Raw genomic sequence first — 18,796 nt, 5'->3', positions numbered from 1 at the left:
AGGCAGCAATGGATTGGAGGATGTCGTACTCAAAGTAGGGTGAGCTGTCAGACACTTTAGCCAATTAACATGATTCCAGCATGCGTTTCCGTGGTTACCATCTCTGTCACTCCTCAGAGGTGGAGCCTGAGGACGGGATTAATTGACAGTAACTTAACTTCGGCCACCCTCTCCTCACACACACACACACACACACACACGCACACACGCACACACGCACACACACACACACACACACACACACACTCACACTATCCCTCCCTCTCTCTCTCTCTCTCTCTCTCACTCTGGCAGGGCACACACTGTTCACGACAGACTTCAAGCTTAACTAGGTTATGTTTAATCAAGTCTGTGTGTGGATTTCAAAGTGGAAATGTGAGGCCAAGCAGCAAAGAGCATGAGCAGGTTGCTCATTAATATCCATTCACTCACACTTACAGATTCCCATTGAAACCACAACCTTTTTAAGAAGGGTACTACGTTCTAGTGAAGCACTCCTCACAGGCTCTACCAGTGCAAGTGACGGGGGACAAAATCCACAAGATTTTGTTCTGATGTGTGTTTTGCAGAATCAGAAGCAGCATCTTTAAAAGTTATATATCTTTCTAGTACAAAATTCACTTTTGTGTTCCTGTTCCTCCGCTGCAGCTGAGAATGGAACTTTGGGAAAACACAAATAAATAATTCTGGACTGAAAAGACAACTTTGCAAAGATATTCATTGGATTTGACTCGGAAATCTCATGGTAAAACCACATTATCATATCAACATCATATACATTTTGTTATAATATTTCCAGCTCTGCCACAAGAGCTTTTTAAATAGTGATGTTTTATGATGTATCATGCTGCATTTTTGGGAAAACATGTTGAAACCACCCTCCACCCTCACATACTGCATATGTTGTCTGCACATGCAGAGAAATTATTGATATGAAGAGTCTTTTTTGATTTAGAAAATATTGCGAATATACGTATCTGCAGTACCTTTCCAACTTTTATTTATGCTGTCTGGGCCAATGTTTCCCTTAAATGAGGACTGTTAGTTTCTCTCTCCATCACTTGCATTAAAAGAGCGTTTGAAGGGGATATTTTCATGTGGAAATTGTTAAAGCCAGTCTATTATTTAAAGAATTTTGCTGTGTATTTATGACAAATTTTTGCAATTTTTCTTCTTTTTGCTGCTGCCAACTCTCAATTCATTAGCAAGATCCATATTAATTGGTTATCAACATTTGTAACTGAACTCTTGATAGCACTTTTAATCTAGTTTGCAAAATAGGCAAGGCAAGGCAAATTTATTTGTATAGCACCATTCATACACAGGGCAATTCATAGTGCTTTACAGAGGGAAAGAGAAATTGAAAGTTAGAATCAGTTTAAAATCGAAAACATGAATTAAAACATTCAAAAATCATTTAAAATCAATTAAACAGTTTAAGATCAATTTGACAGCAGACAAATCAATATTAAATCAATCCATCCATACCAGATCAATCCCAAATCAATACACTATAAGAAGGCTGCATTAAACAGCAGTGTTTTCAGCCCTGATTTAAATGAGCTGACAGTTTGTGCCCCCCTCAGAGTTTCAGGGAGTTTGTTCCACAGGTGTGGACCACAGAAGCCGAAAGCAGCTTCACCCTGCTTGGTTCTGACCCTGGGGACGCTGAGTAGACCTGTCCCTGATACCCAGTCAGCAGCTCTGACATGTATTTAGGCCCAAGCCCATTCAGTGACTTATAGACCAGTAACAGGATTTTGAACTCAATCCTTTGACACACAGGGAGCCAGAGCAGTGATTTAAGGACAGGTGTAATGTGGTCCATTTTCTTACTGTTGGTCAGGACTCTGGTGGCAGCATTCTGGATGAGCTGCAGGTGCTTGATTGATTTTTTACTGAGACCTGTAAAGACACCATTACAATAATCTAGCCTACTAAGAATAAATGCATCGACTAGTTTTTCCATGTCTTGTTTAGAGAGAAATCCTTTAATTTGTGCAATGTTTTTGAGATGATAATAGGCTGATTTAGTGATAGTTTTTATGTGGCTCTTAAAATTCAGGTCTGAGTCCATAACAACACCAAGGTTTCTAGCTTGGTCGGTGGTTTGTAGCGTCATTGAGTCAAGTTGGCTGCTGACCTCAAGCCTTGCGTTTTTGGGACCAAACCCAATGATGTCTGTCTTTTCTGCATTGAGCTGGAGAAAATTCTGGCCCATTCACTGACTGACCTGTAGGATACAGTCACTCAGTGAATGCAGTGGACTGTAATCGCATGGCGACACTGTAATATAAAGTTGTGTGTCATCAGCATATGAGTGGTAAGAGATGTTATGGTGCTCTATGACCTGGGCCAGTGGGAGCTTATAAATGTTGAACAAAAGTGGCCCAAGAATAGAGCCTTGCGGGACCCCACATGTCATCTTTGTTCACGCAGATTCACATTTCCCAAGCGAGACAAAGAAGTCACGATCTTCTAAGTAAGATCTGAGCCAATTTAGCACTGCACCAGAAAGTCCAAACCACCTCTCCAGTCTGTCGAGCAACAGGTTGTGATCGACTGTGTCGAATGCGGCACTGAGGTCAAGTAGTACCAATACTGATATTTTAGATGCATCATGTCATTTAACACCTTAATAAGTGCAGTTTCAGTGCTGTGGTGTGGTCGAAAACCTGACTGGAAAGCATTGAAGAGATTGTTTTGGGTCAAGAAAGAATGAATTTGTTGATAGACAACTCTCTCAATGATCTTTGACAAAAACGCAAGGTTAGATATGGGTCTGTAGTTACGAGAGGTTTGATTACTGCAGTTTTCAGGGCCCTGGGAAATTGACCTGATATACATTTAGTAAGCCATTACTTTATGTTTAATTCTGATATGAAACAGGAGAACATAAAGATATCAGGAATGGTTCACATTTTATTCAAATTATCTAAAGCTGCAAAATATGTTAAAAGGTTAAACAGTTTGTACATGAATAAGTCTTAAAAATGACTTATCAGACTCTTGGGATTTTCCTTGAACTGCAAATATCAAATGTATATAAGAAACATAGTTTAATTGGCATTATGAACTAAAGACATCCATTGTATATTTAGCATTTTGATGAGAAATCTGCCAAATTTAGGTTAAGAGGTCTTTAATAGGGATCCAGAGTTGTTGGGCCTGAAATGTTGTGACACTGCTCCTTGGCAGGCCTCCTGAAGCTGGCCAGTCAGAAAGTAGCGGGCTTTGAGGGAGGGGTGTGATATTGCTGGTTGTGTTTGGGCTCAGATGCAGACACGGGCTACTGGTTTCGGGGTTCCATCGCATTTCAAAGTTTTGGTGGCAAGATTTCCACAAGATGATGCAGGAGGGAATGAATGGAGATGGGCGGTCGGTCGTGGAGGTATGGGGTTTCGGCCGAGGCAGGCGGACTGAGCTGGGCACTGAGCTTCAGAGGCATGAACTGGCAGAACGGCAGGCACTGGCAAGGGAAGTGTTGGCGAGAAATTCCTCTGTCAGAAGTCTGAGCAGAGCGGCTTTGAATGTGTACTACCACTGAGCTGACAATCTGGCAAAGAGTGGAGGTTGAACTTGAGGATAAATACTGCAGAGTCGATTCACTTCAGGTGAGGAGATGAGCCAGGAAGCTGCCCCCACACCACACACAGACCAATGAGAGAATATACCAGACAACAGGGTGGAGGAGATATAAGGGAAAACAGAGGAGACAAGAGGAGGAAAACTGGAGTCATGGCAGGTGTCATGACAGGGGAGTCTTAAAGAGACAGGAGCTAAAACAGCAGAGGATGAGCAGAGGTGTGGTGGTGATGTAAGAGTGAATATTTTGTCCTTTGGTGTTCCTGTGTGGTGTCATACTTACCCTTACATATAAATCTTGCTATCTTACTGTCGATGGCTGTTTATGAGCTCTGGCAGGGGGCCCGCTGAGGCTGAGCCCACTAATATGCAGTCCAATGGGGATGCTCTGCTTGTCTGTGGTGCTTCCGTTGTTGTCATTGAGGAGTAATCTGCCATTTACCAAGTCAGACCAGCCTTTGTTTGCCACTTTGCTAGCTGTGGCATACAGACTGAAACAGAGCGCTGCAGACACGACACTGATGTTAGCAAGGTTTCTTTTGCTAAAGCCCGGTTAGATTTTTACATTGGATTTTGGGTTGTTGGAGAAAATAATGTTCCGTGGTGAATGAACATTACCACTGAAGCATGACTTAAATGTCAACGCTGCTAGCTACACGTTTCCTGTTTTCATTGTTATTCTGATGCTGCTGATGTTTTGTGCCTGTAACAAACTCTGCGGTCTTGTTTAGCCTCTTGGAGTGGCTCAGCTAGCTTTGCGCTCGATGTCTGCGAGAAAACAGCACGACATCAACTTAAACTTGGTTTACTGACCGCTCAAAAGCCAAGCAGCTTGTCAAAGGAAGTTTTAGAGTGCCCTCTGCTGGATGACAAGGTGAACTGATTCGATTGGACCGATGAGTTTACTGAGACAGCATTTCAAACAGGTTATTAAAACTCAAGTGTAAACTTTTCACCCCACATTTGAACATTCAAACTTTGAAATAAAAAGTGACAGCCCTAATATGAAATATAGAAGGATTAATAAGAACTATGAAACACGCAGAACTGCTCTAGTAGAATCCCTGGGTACAACTATAGAGGAGGGAATGATCATAACAAGTCCACTTAAATAAAAGGATCAAGACGTCAAATCTGCAATCCATATAAGTTTTATAGATTGATTCTGGGGTTGTTGTTTTTTTTTTGGTCTCTGCAGAACTTCCCCAAAATGTAAGCGATCAAATGGTCAAGTGACAGGTAAAACCCAAACTAGAGGAGATACCTGAGACTTTTGTGCAGCACCAATGTGGGCCAAAAACTCGTTCTTGTAATGCTATCTGATAATTAAAGCTATTAACAATATTGTGACCCTTTTTCATGAAGAAATGAGAAAATCTGGCCATGTCCTATATGTGTCCAGATGGCCTGTGTGTCCATACGGATGATGCTTTTAACTTAATGAAGGTTTCATGTGAAAATGTTACCGCATGCTGACCTTAGCATGTGTACCCCAGCCAAGGGTGGAGTCTGATGCCAGAAAGATCAGGATGATGTGATCTGATTTGATTTGCAATGTCTAACTGACCTTTATTACCTGTGTTGGCACTGGAGGAGAGAAAGGTGGGGGGGGGGGGGCGGCGAGGATGAGAATGGAGGAGGTTCTTGGAGAGCGAGGGAGAAGCTGAGAGGATGAGGCGATTAGAGGGAGAAGACAAAGCTTGGAGGCCATGTAATATTTGCAGTTGATTACACTTAAAGACTCATCTCATCAGGGTTTTAACCTCTTTCATCTCGCTGCTCAGCGCTGCTCTTTTTGTTCGGCATCATGCCATTTTTCTCCGCCTCCTCTGTAATTGCACTTGTTTCGTCACCTTTTTTTCTCCTTCCACCTCTCTGTTACTGTATCTATACCTCTATCTTGCACCCTGCAGGCCTCTCCAGCTCTCCTGCGATGTTAATTATTAAGTGTAGTTGTAGTTTATCTGTTGGCTGAGACTCAGGTTTCTGACAGAGAGTTCTACCCCAGGGCAGTCATACGTAGAGATGGTAGAAACAGACGGGGAGGGCGCCAAGCAAAAGCAGCGAGCAGAGAGAAGAAAGGCTACGTGCAGAGGGGTGGATGAGAGACGCTAAGGAGATATGCGGGAATTGATATGGAATGAAGATGGGAAATTATACCGAACTATATAAAGGAAGAAGGAGAGAGCCAGAGAGCAGGAGGAGCAGAGCGGCGAGAAAAATAATTGGGCCAAGAGAGAGGAAAATGCTGTAGAGGAAAATGAAAGATGATAGAGGGAAAGGTTGAGTGTGAGAGGAGATAAAAAAAAGCAATGGAGAAACAGAAGAGAGGATATTCCCTCTGTGTTTCATTGCTGATTTTGAATGATGGGCCAGTAGCGGAAAAGCTCCCATCTCGTTGATCCCTCACACCTTGACCCCGACCCTGTCCCTGCTTTCACTATGCGTGCGTGCTTGTGAGTTATGGACACACAGGATTCTTTAAGATGCTGTAATTTATACAGATAGCGGCGGATTAAAAGGACCCTCCTCAGCACTGAGTAAATGAAAGAGCTCAGCAGGAGTTGTGCTGAAGGACATAATTTTCTACGAGTGTGTGAATTGTGTTGTGTTCCAGTCCAGACAGAATGCAAGTGGATTGTGAAACTCAAAAGTCAGTTCCCACGGTGAGATGGGGGTTCCCATGGCAACCAGAGCAAAGGGAGGACACTGGATTACCCTCTCTCTCTCTCTCTCTCTCTCTCTCTCTCTCTCTCTCTCTCTCTCTCTCTGTGTCTCAAGGGTGATAAGGGATTGTACTCTCATTAATTTTTCCGCCCTCTCGAGAGCAAAGTGTCCGCAAAGGGGATGGTGTGTGTGACTGTGTGTGTGTGTGTGTGTGTGTGTGTGTGTGTGTGTGTGTGTGTGTGTGTGTGTGTGTGCACATCTGTCTATGTGCATGTGTCCATGTGCACGTTCCAGGCTTTGTTATGTATGCGTCCTTGGCTCTTGAATACATTCCTGCTACCCATTCAGCAGTTTTCACAATTGCCCTCAAATGTATGTGTGTGCTTGCGTGTGCTTGCGTGTGTTTTGTATGAAGCAACACAGTCTTTTCTTTTAGGTCTTTCTTCAGAGTATTTTTCCTTTTAAAACTCTCTGCCTTTCACTTCGGAGTTCCTCTGTCTGTTAGTTTGACAGCTCGTAAGCAAAGATGCACGCACACAAACACACACACACAGACACACACGAACCATATGTAAGTTTACACTTAGACTGACTTCAAATGACTTAGCATCTCTTTCATGGAGGCTGTCTGGCTTTTGTAGTTATGAATATTAAACATGTCAAACTGCCGCGTCAGAAGTTGTGCCTGTAAATCAAGCTTGATACATTTAAGCTTATTATCGCAAGTTGCTACTCTCATCAAAGTTGCTTTTTTAAAATATGAGTACATTCCACTCTGTGCCGACAAATTTCATTTTACAAGCTGTGAGGCACAAAATTAATGCATATGCTCAGAGAGATTTGTCCATTGCGTGATGGTTTGTCCCTTAATGTCAGTTTCCTCACGGTTGCCACTGGTTGGATACTGGAGGGTGAAAAATCTTAAGAGAAAGCTGAATAAATGAGTGGAGACACTCAATGAATGCATAGAGGGCAGAAGGGTTCACTGAACAGTTTGATGAATATGAAAATGATGTGAATTCTTTGTTACAGCCCTTGAAGCTGTTAAACCAGACTGTTTTGGACCTTTCCCTCCACCATGAAGGACCAAACACCAAACCAAGAGTAGAGTTCATCCCTCTGAGAGTTACAGAGCCACAGCATGCAAACACAGATGTTTTAGATACAAAAGCGAACCAACGTCAGCAGAGATTTAATGTAGACCTGACTGATAGGAATGTTTTATTGAGTCAGTACTTAATTATCTGCTGGTTCAGATACCTTAAAGCAATACTTGACCCAAAAAAAGGTGTTTTAACACTTCAAATACTCGCAAATAGATGTCCTGAGCACACACAAAAAATTAGTTCCGAGCTGCTTTACCTCAGTGTGACTCCACAGTCCAGAAAGCGCATGCGCGTTTATTTAGCTTGAAGCTGATGGCGACTGGGTGCTAACAACAGCAAACCAAAAATGTGCGATTTGCAAACTCTCTAGTGCATCGTCTGGTGTCATCCACTTCTTGTTCATCCAGTCGTATGCTCAGTAATCCACAAACACTTTGAGCACAACCATGAATGAGAGCCAAGCATTAGAACTTGCATATGGTTGGATATAGAAAATGTGAATCCTTGTGTGACTTGATGCACTTGAGAGGCAGCAGAGCGATGGCTCCCATCTCTCTAGTGAACGGTAATGGTAAAGCCCACATGACCACTTGCGACGAAGTGCTATCATACCTGGGAGCTTGTGCACCTCCAAAGTATTTAGTAGGTGCACCACCCTGCTGATTAGCCTAATCAAAGCAGCCTGTGCACAGTGCTGATTAGATAGAGCACAGAAAGAGCTTATTCGTACTCCTGGACATTACATTGTTTGAAATGAACCTGATGAAGCGCATTGTTCATTCCGCTGCTTGTGAGCCTTTTCATTTTACAATGATGAATTAAAGAGGAAGTTTTTAGCCTTCATGTGTGCGTGAACTGTGTGTGTCTTTTTTGAACTCAAGACATTTTGTATAATTCGCTGTTGTTCGTCTTCGGTCTGCAGTCGTGTCAAGTAGGATGTGTGAGATGGGCATTTTCTGATTTCTTGACCCGCCAAGACGTCATGCAGGGGCCAAAAGTTCATGTATTCAAGCCATCCTCATTAGCTGTTTCTTGGTATGAATGTCACTTCATCTGTCATTCATCTGTTATAGTTTTATTTGTAAAATATTTATACTAACACATCACCCACCTATGTTAAGAAGTTTTCTAATGGCATGAGGGTAAAAAAAAAAAAAAAGTGTTTATGTTCAATATTGTTGTTGCAATCAATGTTCAAACTCCCAAGTCTGATGATCCTTAACTTCCTGTCACATGGTTTGAGCGCGTGAGCATTTTGGCCATCCTGCTGAACTGTGTAACTCTGGGGATGTTCCAGCCCTGTGACGACACCCCCTTCCTCCTGCAGGTAAAGCATGCACACACACACACACACACACACACACACACACACACACACACACACACACACACACACACACACGCCGACGCATGGACACATGCATGTTAAATGAAAACTTGCTGCTTGTCCTGAAAAATAATGTGAGTCCCCGCAACAAAAGGAATCCCCTCACACATACACATGCGCGCGCACACACACACACACACACACACACACACACACACACACACACACACACGCACACACACACACACTCTCACAATGTGAAATGACTAATTATGTTCAGCTGTTGGACTTTATTATCAAGGGTCTGAAAAGTTTTGGCTTTAATTTTTTTTCCTCTTAATCAGTTTACACTAATCCTCTGGTTGTGTGTGTGTGTGTGTGTGTGTGTGTGTGTGTGTGTGTGTGTGTGTGTGTGTGTGTGTGCATGTGCGTGTGTGTGTGTGCGTGTGCGTGTGTGTGTGCGTGTGCGTGTGTGCACAGGCACTGGATGATGGGATCTTTGTCTTTTTTGCTGGGGAAATGCTGGTGAAGATGGTGGCTCTTGGGGTCATAGGTCAGAGTGGTTACCTTGGTGACACATGGAACAGATTGGACTTCTTCATTGTTATAGTGGGGTGAGTATTTGACAGGTGCACTCACTTGCACACACACACACACACGTGCGTGCACGCACACGGACTTGGTCACACGCGAATCTGACATTAAATATCAGCCAAAAGTGTGTGTGCATGTGTGTGTTTTGTGTAAAGCTTAGACACTTGTTTAATGCCAGTTAAATGTCAAGTGTGTGTGTGCTCGTGCTCAGACGAACCAGTGGAAGTGTGTGTGTGTGTGTGCGCGTGCGTGCATGCGTGTGTGTGTGTGTGTGTGTGTGAGACAGCTTTGCAGAATGACAATCGCATCAGTCAGTCCTGAGAGACAGAGACCTCTGTGATTGGTAGTTAAAAGGCTATGTATCCCAGAGACAGTGCACTGTTCGACTCCCCGTAGACCCACAGGGCTCGCCAAGGTCAGGCTGATCCGGATGCCAGTGACACAGCAGTGGCTTTCCCTTTCTGCAGAATGCTGGAGTACTCGCTTGACGGACACAATGTCAGCCTATCAGCTATTCGGACTGTGCGGGTCCTCCGGCCGCTAAGAGCCATCAACAGAGTTCCCAGTGAGTTTTTCTCCTTTTTCCTCCAAGAATATAAGAAAGTTTGTTGACAGTTTCTAACCATCTTCCATTTGATTTTACACAAAATACAGATTTAAAATGCTGACTGTAGCCTGGAATTGTTTTAAAATGTGGTTCATTTCCAAAATGTTGTAGTGCTCTCCTTCCCAGAGATAAGCACCAAGACACTTTAAATAGTTGCACATCAAATCCATCAAAGTGGAGTAAACATATTGGAGTAAACATATTTGAGGGGGTGGCACAGGTAGAGTGGCCGTCTCGCAACCAAAGGGTTGCTGGTTCGATCCTCACTTCCCCCAGCGACCATGTCCAAGTATCCATGGGCAAGATACTGAGCCCCTAATTGGTCCTAATGGCCCTGCGACGGACTGGCGACCCATCCAGGGTGAACCCCACCTCTGGCCCAATGTCAGCTGGGATAGGCTCCAGCCCCCCCCCCCCCCCCCCCCCCGCAACCCTTAACAGATAAGTGGTATAGAAAATGGATGGATGGATGGATGGAAATATATTTGATTAAAATTCAAAAATACATATGATACCTTTGTTCCGCCAGCAGTCAGTGGCGAGCAGTATTTTGAAACAGGGAGGTGAAACTTCATGCCACAGTGAGGCACCTTCAGATGACCAAAAAAGAAAAATGTGGATGACATAGATGCCTTTTTCCAGAGCAATAAGAAGATATAATTGCACGGGAGTGACTGAACTCCTAAGAATACCGACTGCACCACATTGTGTTTGAGAGTGTGAAGGGAAAACCTGTTCCCCAGCCAACTTTTTGGAAAAGTACACTGGACATTTTGAAAGCATACAAAACCCCCCGCCAGTTCTGTTTCTCCCGTGTGGCCTGGTTCTCTTCCACTCCATTGTCCCTCCTCCACACACTCCTGCTGGCCTCTGCTCTCACAGCTCCAGGTCTGACCTGGCTGTGGAGCACGCTTGTCATTACTGAGCTGTAAACACTGTAACACACACTCTACCAAAAGGTGACATGTTTGCACCCCTGCAGCATTGCTGTCAATACAGGCTAGCATAGGCTAATGTTACTCACTGCTCAGTGAGGTCACCCGTCCTTCAGAGTATCGGATGGAGCAGATGGTTTTCTTAGATTGGATGTCTAGCTACTTGGTTTAAGACCCATCATTTTGTCGATTGTGTTGTGGCACTGGTATTGATCCCTTTGATATATCGAGCCGCTACATCACCTTCAGTTCTATGTTCTGTGTCCATGATCTTGCGCTACTGTGCAAAAAGGTGCCAGAGCCAAGAAAACAAACTCGGCATGGGCACAAAACTGAGCTCTCACACTTGTCAAATGAATTGTTTTTTTTGTTTGGGGGGGGGGAGGGGGCAGAACAAATGTACTTGGGTGTGGTTTGGATGGCCGAGTGCGAGGAGGCCCTTAATATTGGCTGGGTAGGTGAAAATGATGGAGCGGCTGTGGGATGAATCTCCGTCTCAATTTTGGATCTGATCTCTCATATCAATGAGAAACTACCACTTAATCACAGGCCCTTTTCACAACAGACATTCTGAGTTTGTAAAGCATAAAAAGCACAGGTGGAATTTGCATCGTTAATAATGGCTGCATTCATTTTAGGTGAGTCCCACTCAGGGTGCTGGTATTGTATACGCTCACTCACTGAAATGGCTTCTTGGTAATGGAATGGATCCATCATTTCTGTCCGTGTTTACACCTGTGCTTTTTCTGCTTTAACAAGTCTGCTGTGAGGAGGGCCTATTGACTGGGCTGAGGGTTGGGGGACTGCTGTGAAATACCTGCATGTGGGTCCTGGAGCAGTTCTGCAAATACTCTAACATGGAATTGTTGATATTTTCCTTTAGAAAATCCAATTAATTAAAAAAAAAAAAAGTTCAAAAGAATGCACACTAAATTCAGGATATGATTTCTAGCCAAATACTGAATATGATGACTGTGCAAGATTTATTTTAGCGCTTACTGTGTGCCCCCTATAATTGGTGTAACCCGTGTGAGAGGACTGTAATTCCTGCACTATTCGTCAGATGGTGAACCACCCTCAGCTGAAAGCCAGCAACCTTATTAGTCACAGCTAAAACGATGACAAATGTGTCTGAGTCCTGACTGCACTGTAAATGCCACTTCATTTCCTGGACTTCCCGAGCTGCACATTAACAGCTGCAGCTTTCCTTTTGATGGACATGTGTATGCAAATCAGGACACGGTCAATGAAGTCATGGAAATCATTACGATGCTCATGTTGTTCCTTACGCCTCGGCGCACAAACTGAAACTGCCAAGTTTTACCACATTCTATGACCTTGGCACATCTCCGACTGGGTTCTTGTAAAAAAAAAAAAGTGTATTTGAAGTAGCCACACGTCTAGAGGAGAAGAAATTTGGTATCTCTCCTCGTCAGTAGAGTGGAGACCAATTATCAGTGTTTGAACTCATTATTTGCCATTAAATTAATTGCACTGTTCCACTTTTGTGCAGAATATATTAAGAGGTCCCTCCTGTCTTGCCAGCACTTTCCTTGACTACTGTTTTTCTTAAGTCAAAGGAGCACACCAACCTTTTAAAAAATATTCTAAGGGCCGTCCTTTCCGGAGCCAGGCAAGAAGATAAATACTGCTCTCTCTTCTGCACCTGCATTATGGACCTAAAGTGGCTGATGACCGCTAGATAGCTTCACATAACGAATAGTAGTTGGTGATAAGTGTTAGCGTACCTCTGACAAAAGTTATCAAATATGAGGTTGAGGAGATCAGGACCAAGATCAGAAGCAATCACTCTTGTCCTCTAGTGGCAAGTCGGACCTGACAAGTCGCAGTAATTCTAGTCATCAACAAACATTTAAGTTTTGAGCTGCTGCCTCAAAACCCCTGCGCCCATTCAGGAACAGTTATGACTGAGTCTGTGTCTATTAAAGCAGACAAAGAAAAGTGTATTGATGTATATGACTTTCGACAGAGGTATGCTAACATGCCCACCCACTACTTTTCATTGTGCTAAGCTAACTAGCTGGTCTCAGCACCCCACTGCATCTATGGAGGGGGGCATCTCTTTTCTGTATTTCCCAAAAGTTTGATGTCATGTTCCTTTGAGGTTTACCTCAAGTGCGTGTGGAGCTCTTGCAGCTTGACGTGTCTACAGGGATGTTTATAGTTTGTGTGTGTGTTTGTATGTGTTGGTAGGTATGCGTATCCTGGTGACCCTCCTCCTGGACACGCTCCCCATGTTGGGTAATGTGCTAGCGCTGTGCTTCTTTGTCTTCTTCATCTTCGGCATCGTTGGCGTGCAGCTGTGGGCGGGGCTGCTGAGGAACCGCTGTTTCATGGGAGAGGATGTCAAGATGTGAGTCACTATAGTAACCGGCAGATGTCACAACAAGGGTTGCGCGGGCCTCATTAAACCGTGTCAGAAGTTTGCTCACAGCTGATTGGCTTGCCTCGCCCGGTGATCATTTTAAAGGGGCGATCAATATCATCGATAGTCGGATTATGTTTGCTGTCAAACAAGCTCTGTAAATGTGTGTCTTCAGCATCTCAAATGAAGGAAGTGAGGAGGTGAATGTGGATAGCGAGGTCTCTCTCTCTCTCTCTCTCTCTCTCTCTCTCTCTCTCTCTCTCTCTCAGAGGCTTGCTTCAGCACAAACGCAGAGTTTCACTGTCACTCCTGCTCTGTCCCGCATGATTCCTCTTGTCGTGCTGTCTGACCGATGCGTTTACACCATCACTCTCTTATTCTCTTCCCTCTCCTGTGTTCATAAACACGGTCACATAATATCACATAACATCAGATAAAATCAAATCTCACCTCCTGACCTCACATCTGCTCAAACATCCCTCTTGGATAATAATCGCTGACGGGGCTGCGGTGGTTTTAGTTACGGATTTGGGGGGGGGGTTAACAGCTTTTGTGCCGTTGTGCTGTTTGTTGAGTCGACAGATGCAAGTAATTAATGTCATTTATGTAACTAAATATAATCAATTTTCAACCCAGAGTCACCACAGAGCTTGTGATGGAGCTGCTAGTCACGTTTTGTCTCACTTACGGTGAAAAGAACACGTGGATGAAGGTGAAGTGCCGCTAGGGGGGCATTAAAAATGTCTCTGTGAGGGATGAAACCCCTGAACCTGTGGTGGGGCCTTTAATACTGAGCTGTCAAGACACATTTAGTATTAGCGCATAGTTGTTTCTTGTTGTTGGTTATGGTTATGTCATCCTGAGGTTAATGATAGTTAATTCTATGTTTAAGGGTCAAGTTGGGGGTCCAAAATCAGACTGTTTTGGTGGTAAAATCATTTGTGCTCCCCTGCAGAGACTCAGTTTCCCAGCAGTGGTCATATTACTCATACACTAAATACTGAGAGACTGGTTGATTTGTGATTTAAAAAAAAAAAAAATCCTTTATCTGTTGTGCCATGACGCTGATGTGATTTAAGAGGTTACTTTCATAATCATGGTCATTTCATATATTTCTTTGAGATCCTGTGGCTCTTGTAGGCTTTGCGAAACTCAAAGTGTTTCAAAAGTCTGATTCGGTTTTCTCACTTCGGCACCAAGATTGTCTATGCGTTTATTTTTCTGGCAGCCTACTGGCTGCAGTAGATTGGATTAATCCAGTTAAAAAAATTAAAAAAAATCAATAAACACTTGACGTGGTGATAATGTAAACTGGACAAAAGTTACGATAATAATATTACAGAAATGTGTTTACTACTAAAAGTAAGAAATGACTGCAGCTCGGTACTTTAGTAAGGCATTACCTCGAACGCTGAGGCCTGGAAAACCACTTTGTCACTCTTTTAATTTTCCGGCGGTGACAGTTTATCAGCTCCTCTAACACAGTGCAGCTGTATTCAGAGAGGTGATATTATTGCTGTCAGCTTGCTGTAATCACACGTGGTCACATTAGTCTGCCGTCCCGTTGCTTATTTGGTTATTGAGCCTTTACTAGCTTTTATTTTCACTGCAGCAATTTGGATTTTTCTGCCTCATAAACAACAAAATGTCTCTCCTAATAAGAAGTGAGGGAGCACACTTCCCCTGTGACCCCTCTCTACACCGCGGATGACTGATTGCTTATCTTTCTACTGTAGCCTCCGCTCTTTTCTTCTTTCTCCTTCGGCTATCGTCTCTCTGTATTTCTGTTTGTCCTGGAAGAAGACATTTTGTCCAGACATAATATCAATAAATCTTTCAGACATAACTTGTACATACTTGTATTTTAAGCCAGTTACTTAAAGCGCAGGGTTAGTCATTTCAATTTTCTGCCCACAAATCTCATCGAACAATCTTTCATCCTACTAACAAGTCCTGTTTACGTAGCCAAAGCCTGATAGAGTCCATCTCTCTGGACGGCTTCCATTGTTGTCCAAAAACAGACACATTAATCAGCCACACTATTCCGCTGGGTGGCATGTTCTTTTATTTAAGCGGCCACTACAGTTTATTTTAATCAACTCCCCATACAGCGTCTTGCTACCGACTAACAACGAATGTGTATTAATCTGCAGTTAACAACAAATATACCCTTTAACCCTGTTTGAGTAACATTTACTAAGAAAACAAACCACTTCCACTGCACTTAAAAAGATAAAATCTTATTATTCAAAGTATAAAGAGTCTCAGTTACTAAGCTACAAATAGGAAACAGGTGATGGACAGCTGAGGGAGACAGAAATCTGGTCTTTTCGTGGGATTTGTTTACCGTAAAACAAACAGAATAAAGGCTGCCTTTTCCTTCAATCATTTTCTCTGCTCTGTGTGTATATATATATATATATATATTAGTTTTATACATTCCAAATAAGAAAAAGAATGCAGCATTCATTCATCTTTTACCCTTGTTTTCTAGGAAATATAACGTTTCCTTCCTAAGTGGCTACTATCGGCCAGACGCCACAGACGAGCACCCCTTCATTTGCTCAACAGAGAGAGACAATGGGATGCTTCGGTGCTCTGATGTGCCTCGCCGCCGCGTGGGCGGAAATTCCTGCTTCCTGGCTGCTGAGGAGGCTCATCCAGAGATGCAACTTAAAGTAGATGAGCCAGTGTCGTGTGTGAACTGGTACCAGTATTATAATGAGTGTCGAGCAGGGGAATTGAACCCGCACAAAGGAGCCATTAACTTTGATAACATTGGATATGCGTGGATTGCCATTTTTCAGGTAAAGGTGAAGATGTTTTCTTCATACAATACAACTGATATGCACACTGCCCATCACAGATAAGTGTCTCTTTTTGTGTGCATGTACGTGTGTGTGTGTGTGTGTGTGTGTGTGTATGTGTGTGTGGTTTCAGGTAATTACTCTGGAAGGTTGGGTAGACATTATGTACTATGTTATGGATGCACACTCTTTCTACAACTTCATCTACTTCATCTTCCTCATTATTGTAAGTATACATGTGCACACACACACACACACAGACACAGACACACACACACACACACACACACACACACACACATGCACGCTTGTGAGTTTGTAAACAAATTTTTAAGGACTGTTTTGCTGTTGTTAGCCATCAGGCGCCATTAGCCTCAAGCTAAATATACATAACTGGCTCTTTCTGCATTCTGGAGTCACAAAGAAGAGATGCAGAAGAGAGAAAGAACACCCATGTGACACTTTTCTTTTTAAAGTCCATTTTTGGCTGATACATTGCCTTAATCTTAAGTCAGCAAAATGTCGCCTTGCTGAGGAGTCAGCTGCCTCTGCTGGTTCCAAGCAATGGAATACAGGATGATGGTGCATTCCCTGCTGACAATTTGAAAGTAGGTGCACTGTAATGTTGTAATCCAATTTTATAGGAATCAGCTGATTTTGACAGAGGGAGGAGTAAAGATTTTTTGACATGAGGTGAAAAGGCTTCATCGTTATAGTTAGCGGTAGTTATTGGGACCATCAATATCTGGACCCACTGCAGTTTTGTACAGGTTCAGTGCAGTTGCTAACATCCCCCAGAATGAGTGACCAGAAGTAGGAGAGGATCTTTTTTTCCTTTTCAGCTTCCTCCATAAACAACGTGAGAATTCCAAGCTGACGTCTTGTACCTTAAAACAACACTACATGCTGGCGAGAATTTCGCTGTCAGCTCAAGTGACATTCAGAGCTTGGAGAAGGGATGAAAGCGTCTCTATCCTCCTTATTCTGGTGTCTGTGTATCATCAAAAGAATGTTGAAACTGTTAGTTCAAGCTAAAAAAAAAAAAATGCTGCACGATCTTGCTTCAATTCCTGATATTGTGGGAACTCGCTTTATGTTCCCAAATTGGAGTCCTCACAATGCGTGTGAGCTGAGTTTTTTTGTCTCCAAAACATGAGTGCTGATACGACATACGCTCACATTTACTCGTACAAAGTGTAACTCTCAGACAATCCAGCTGTCAGTGTCGTACAGCAGTGTGTAACGTGTGCGTTATCATGACTAGGTGGGATCGTTCTTCATGATCAACCTGTGCCTGGTCGTCATAGCAACCCAGTTTTCAGAAACAAAGCAGAGAGAACACGCCTTAATGAAATCGGAGCAGCGTGCCCGCCAGCTCCACCAATCAGCTTCCACTCTGGCCAGCGACAGCCAACCGGGGAGCTGCTATGAAGAGATTATCCGCTACCTGGGACACCTGGGCCGTAAGGCGTGGCGGCGGCTTTCACGCTTCTATGCTCATTCACGCACACGCTTTCACTGTTCCTGTGTGTGTCAGAGAGACAGAGGCATTGGACCTAGAGGGGCTGGAGTTGGGGAGATGAATGGACTTGCCCATCGGCATTCAGGCCACGCCCCCAACGACCTGTCGCATCTTCATCAGCTTTACCATCACCATCAGCAGCATCATCACCATGACCATCAGCTTCAGTCTGAGCGACCTGTCAGTAACGGAGGGAATGGATTTAATTATCCCATCATATCACCCCTCTTTACCCACCTGGATGCAAAGACTCGGGACCAGAAGAGGCTGGTTGCCACGGAGACCATCAACAGACTGCCACAGCTGGTGCTGGAGCATGGTGAGAATGCAGGTGTGTGTGTGTGTGTGTGTGTGTGTGTGTGTGTGTGTGTGTGTGTGATTGTGATGATGTGAGTGCCCTCAAAGCTTCTCTACCCTTCTAGACAATCATGCAAATCTGGAGGAGTTGATTGTGTTGATGAAGAAAGCGCTCGTAGGATGTTGTTTGTGTTATCCAATAGCTTTGCTTTGCTTCATTTTAATTACTTTTTTAGTCTTGTGGATAAATTTCAATTCAGGCTATGGAAATTACAAAGACAACATTCCCCCCTACTTACTAGCAGTAATAACTGCAAATGTATTCAGCAAAGCTGGGAGTCAACATGGACGTGGCAGTAATTTGGTTGCAGTGTTCAGGAGTTGGGTTGTAGTCCAGCTAGCAGGGGACATTCTCACAACAAGTTGTACTGATGTCAAGGAAAATGTTTTTATTTGATATTGAAAGAACGTTTTAATGATGTTGAATCATTTTGACTAATGTTCCCTGTTAGGTTCAACGTTGGAAAAGACGACACATTTAACCGGCAACATTCTGAAAACGTTTTGGGGACGTTGGAATATTTGACCTGTACTCAGAGTTTTCAGGATGTTTTTAGAGTATTTTATCCCTTTATATGTGGAGAATATTCCAGAAACTATTTTAAAACTTCTCCCTGAAAACATGACCAGAACTTTACACATATTATTCTCAGAACATTTTCAGAACAAAATAGTAATTGCAGCAATCGCCAAATTCGTATTTTTTGTCACACCCCTCCTGGATTAGGGGGCGGCATGGGTCAGAGGTAGAGCGGCCGTCCAACAACCGAGGGGTCGCTGGTTCGATCGTCGCTTCCCCTGGTGACCATGTCAAAGTGTTCTTAAGCAAGATACTGAGCCCCTAATTGTTCCTGATGGCCCTGTGACGGACTGGCGACCCGTCCAGGGTGAACCCCGCCTCTC

The 18,796-nt window shown here is 43.5% G+C and overlaps 1 protein-coding gene across 1 annotated transcript in view; it reads left to right on the top strand.

Moving 5' to 3' along the window:
* The window catches only part of LOC147257770 (voltage-dependent T-type calcium channel subunit alpha-1H-like), a 53,223-nt gene that overhangs the window by 4,588 nt on the left and 29,839 nt on the right, over positions 1 to 18,796 (top strand). Inside the window, exons 3-9 of the mRNA XM_086211934.1 lie at positions 8,594 to 8,685; positions 9,166 to 9,299; positions 9,747 to 9,844; positions 13,036 to 13,195; positions 15,702 to 16,014; positions 16,148 to 16,240; positions 17,279 to 17,855. Coding sequence (XP_086068060.1) covers positions 8,594 to 8,685; positions 9,166 to 9,299; positions 9,747 to 9,844; positions 13,036 to 13,195; positions 15,702 to 16,014; positions 16,148 to 16,240; positions 17,279 to 17,855 — 1,467 coding nt within the window. The remainder of the gene's footprint in view (positions 1 to 8,593; positions 8,686 to 9,165; positions 9,300 to 9,746; positions 9,845 to 13,035; positions 13,196 to 15,701; positions 16,015 to 16,147; positions 16,241 to 17,278; positions 17,856 to 18,796) is intronic.

This window comes from Aulostomus chinensis, chromosome 8, assembly GCF_037954235.1.
Source record: "Aulostomus chinensis isolate RoL2024-O1b breed Wild chromosome 8, RoL_Achi_v1.0, whole genome shotgun sequence".
NCBI lineage: Eukaryota > Metazoa > Chordata > Actinopteri > Syngnathiformes > Aulostomidae > Aulostomus > Aulostomus chinensis.
The sequence above is the reverse complement of the archived record's forward strand: the minus strand, read 5'-3'. Positions and strand labels throughout refer to the sequence as shown.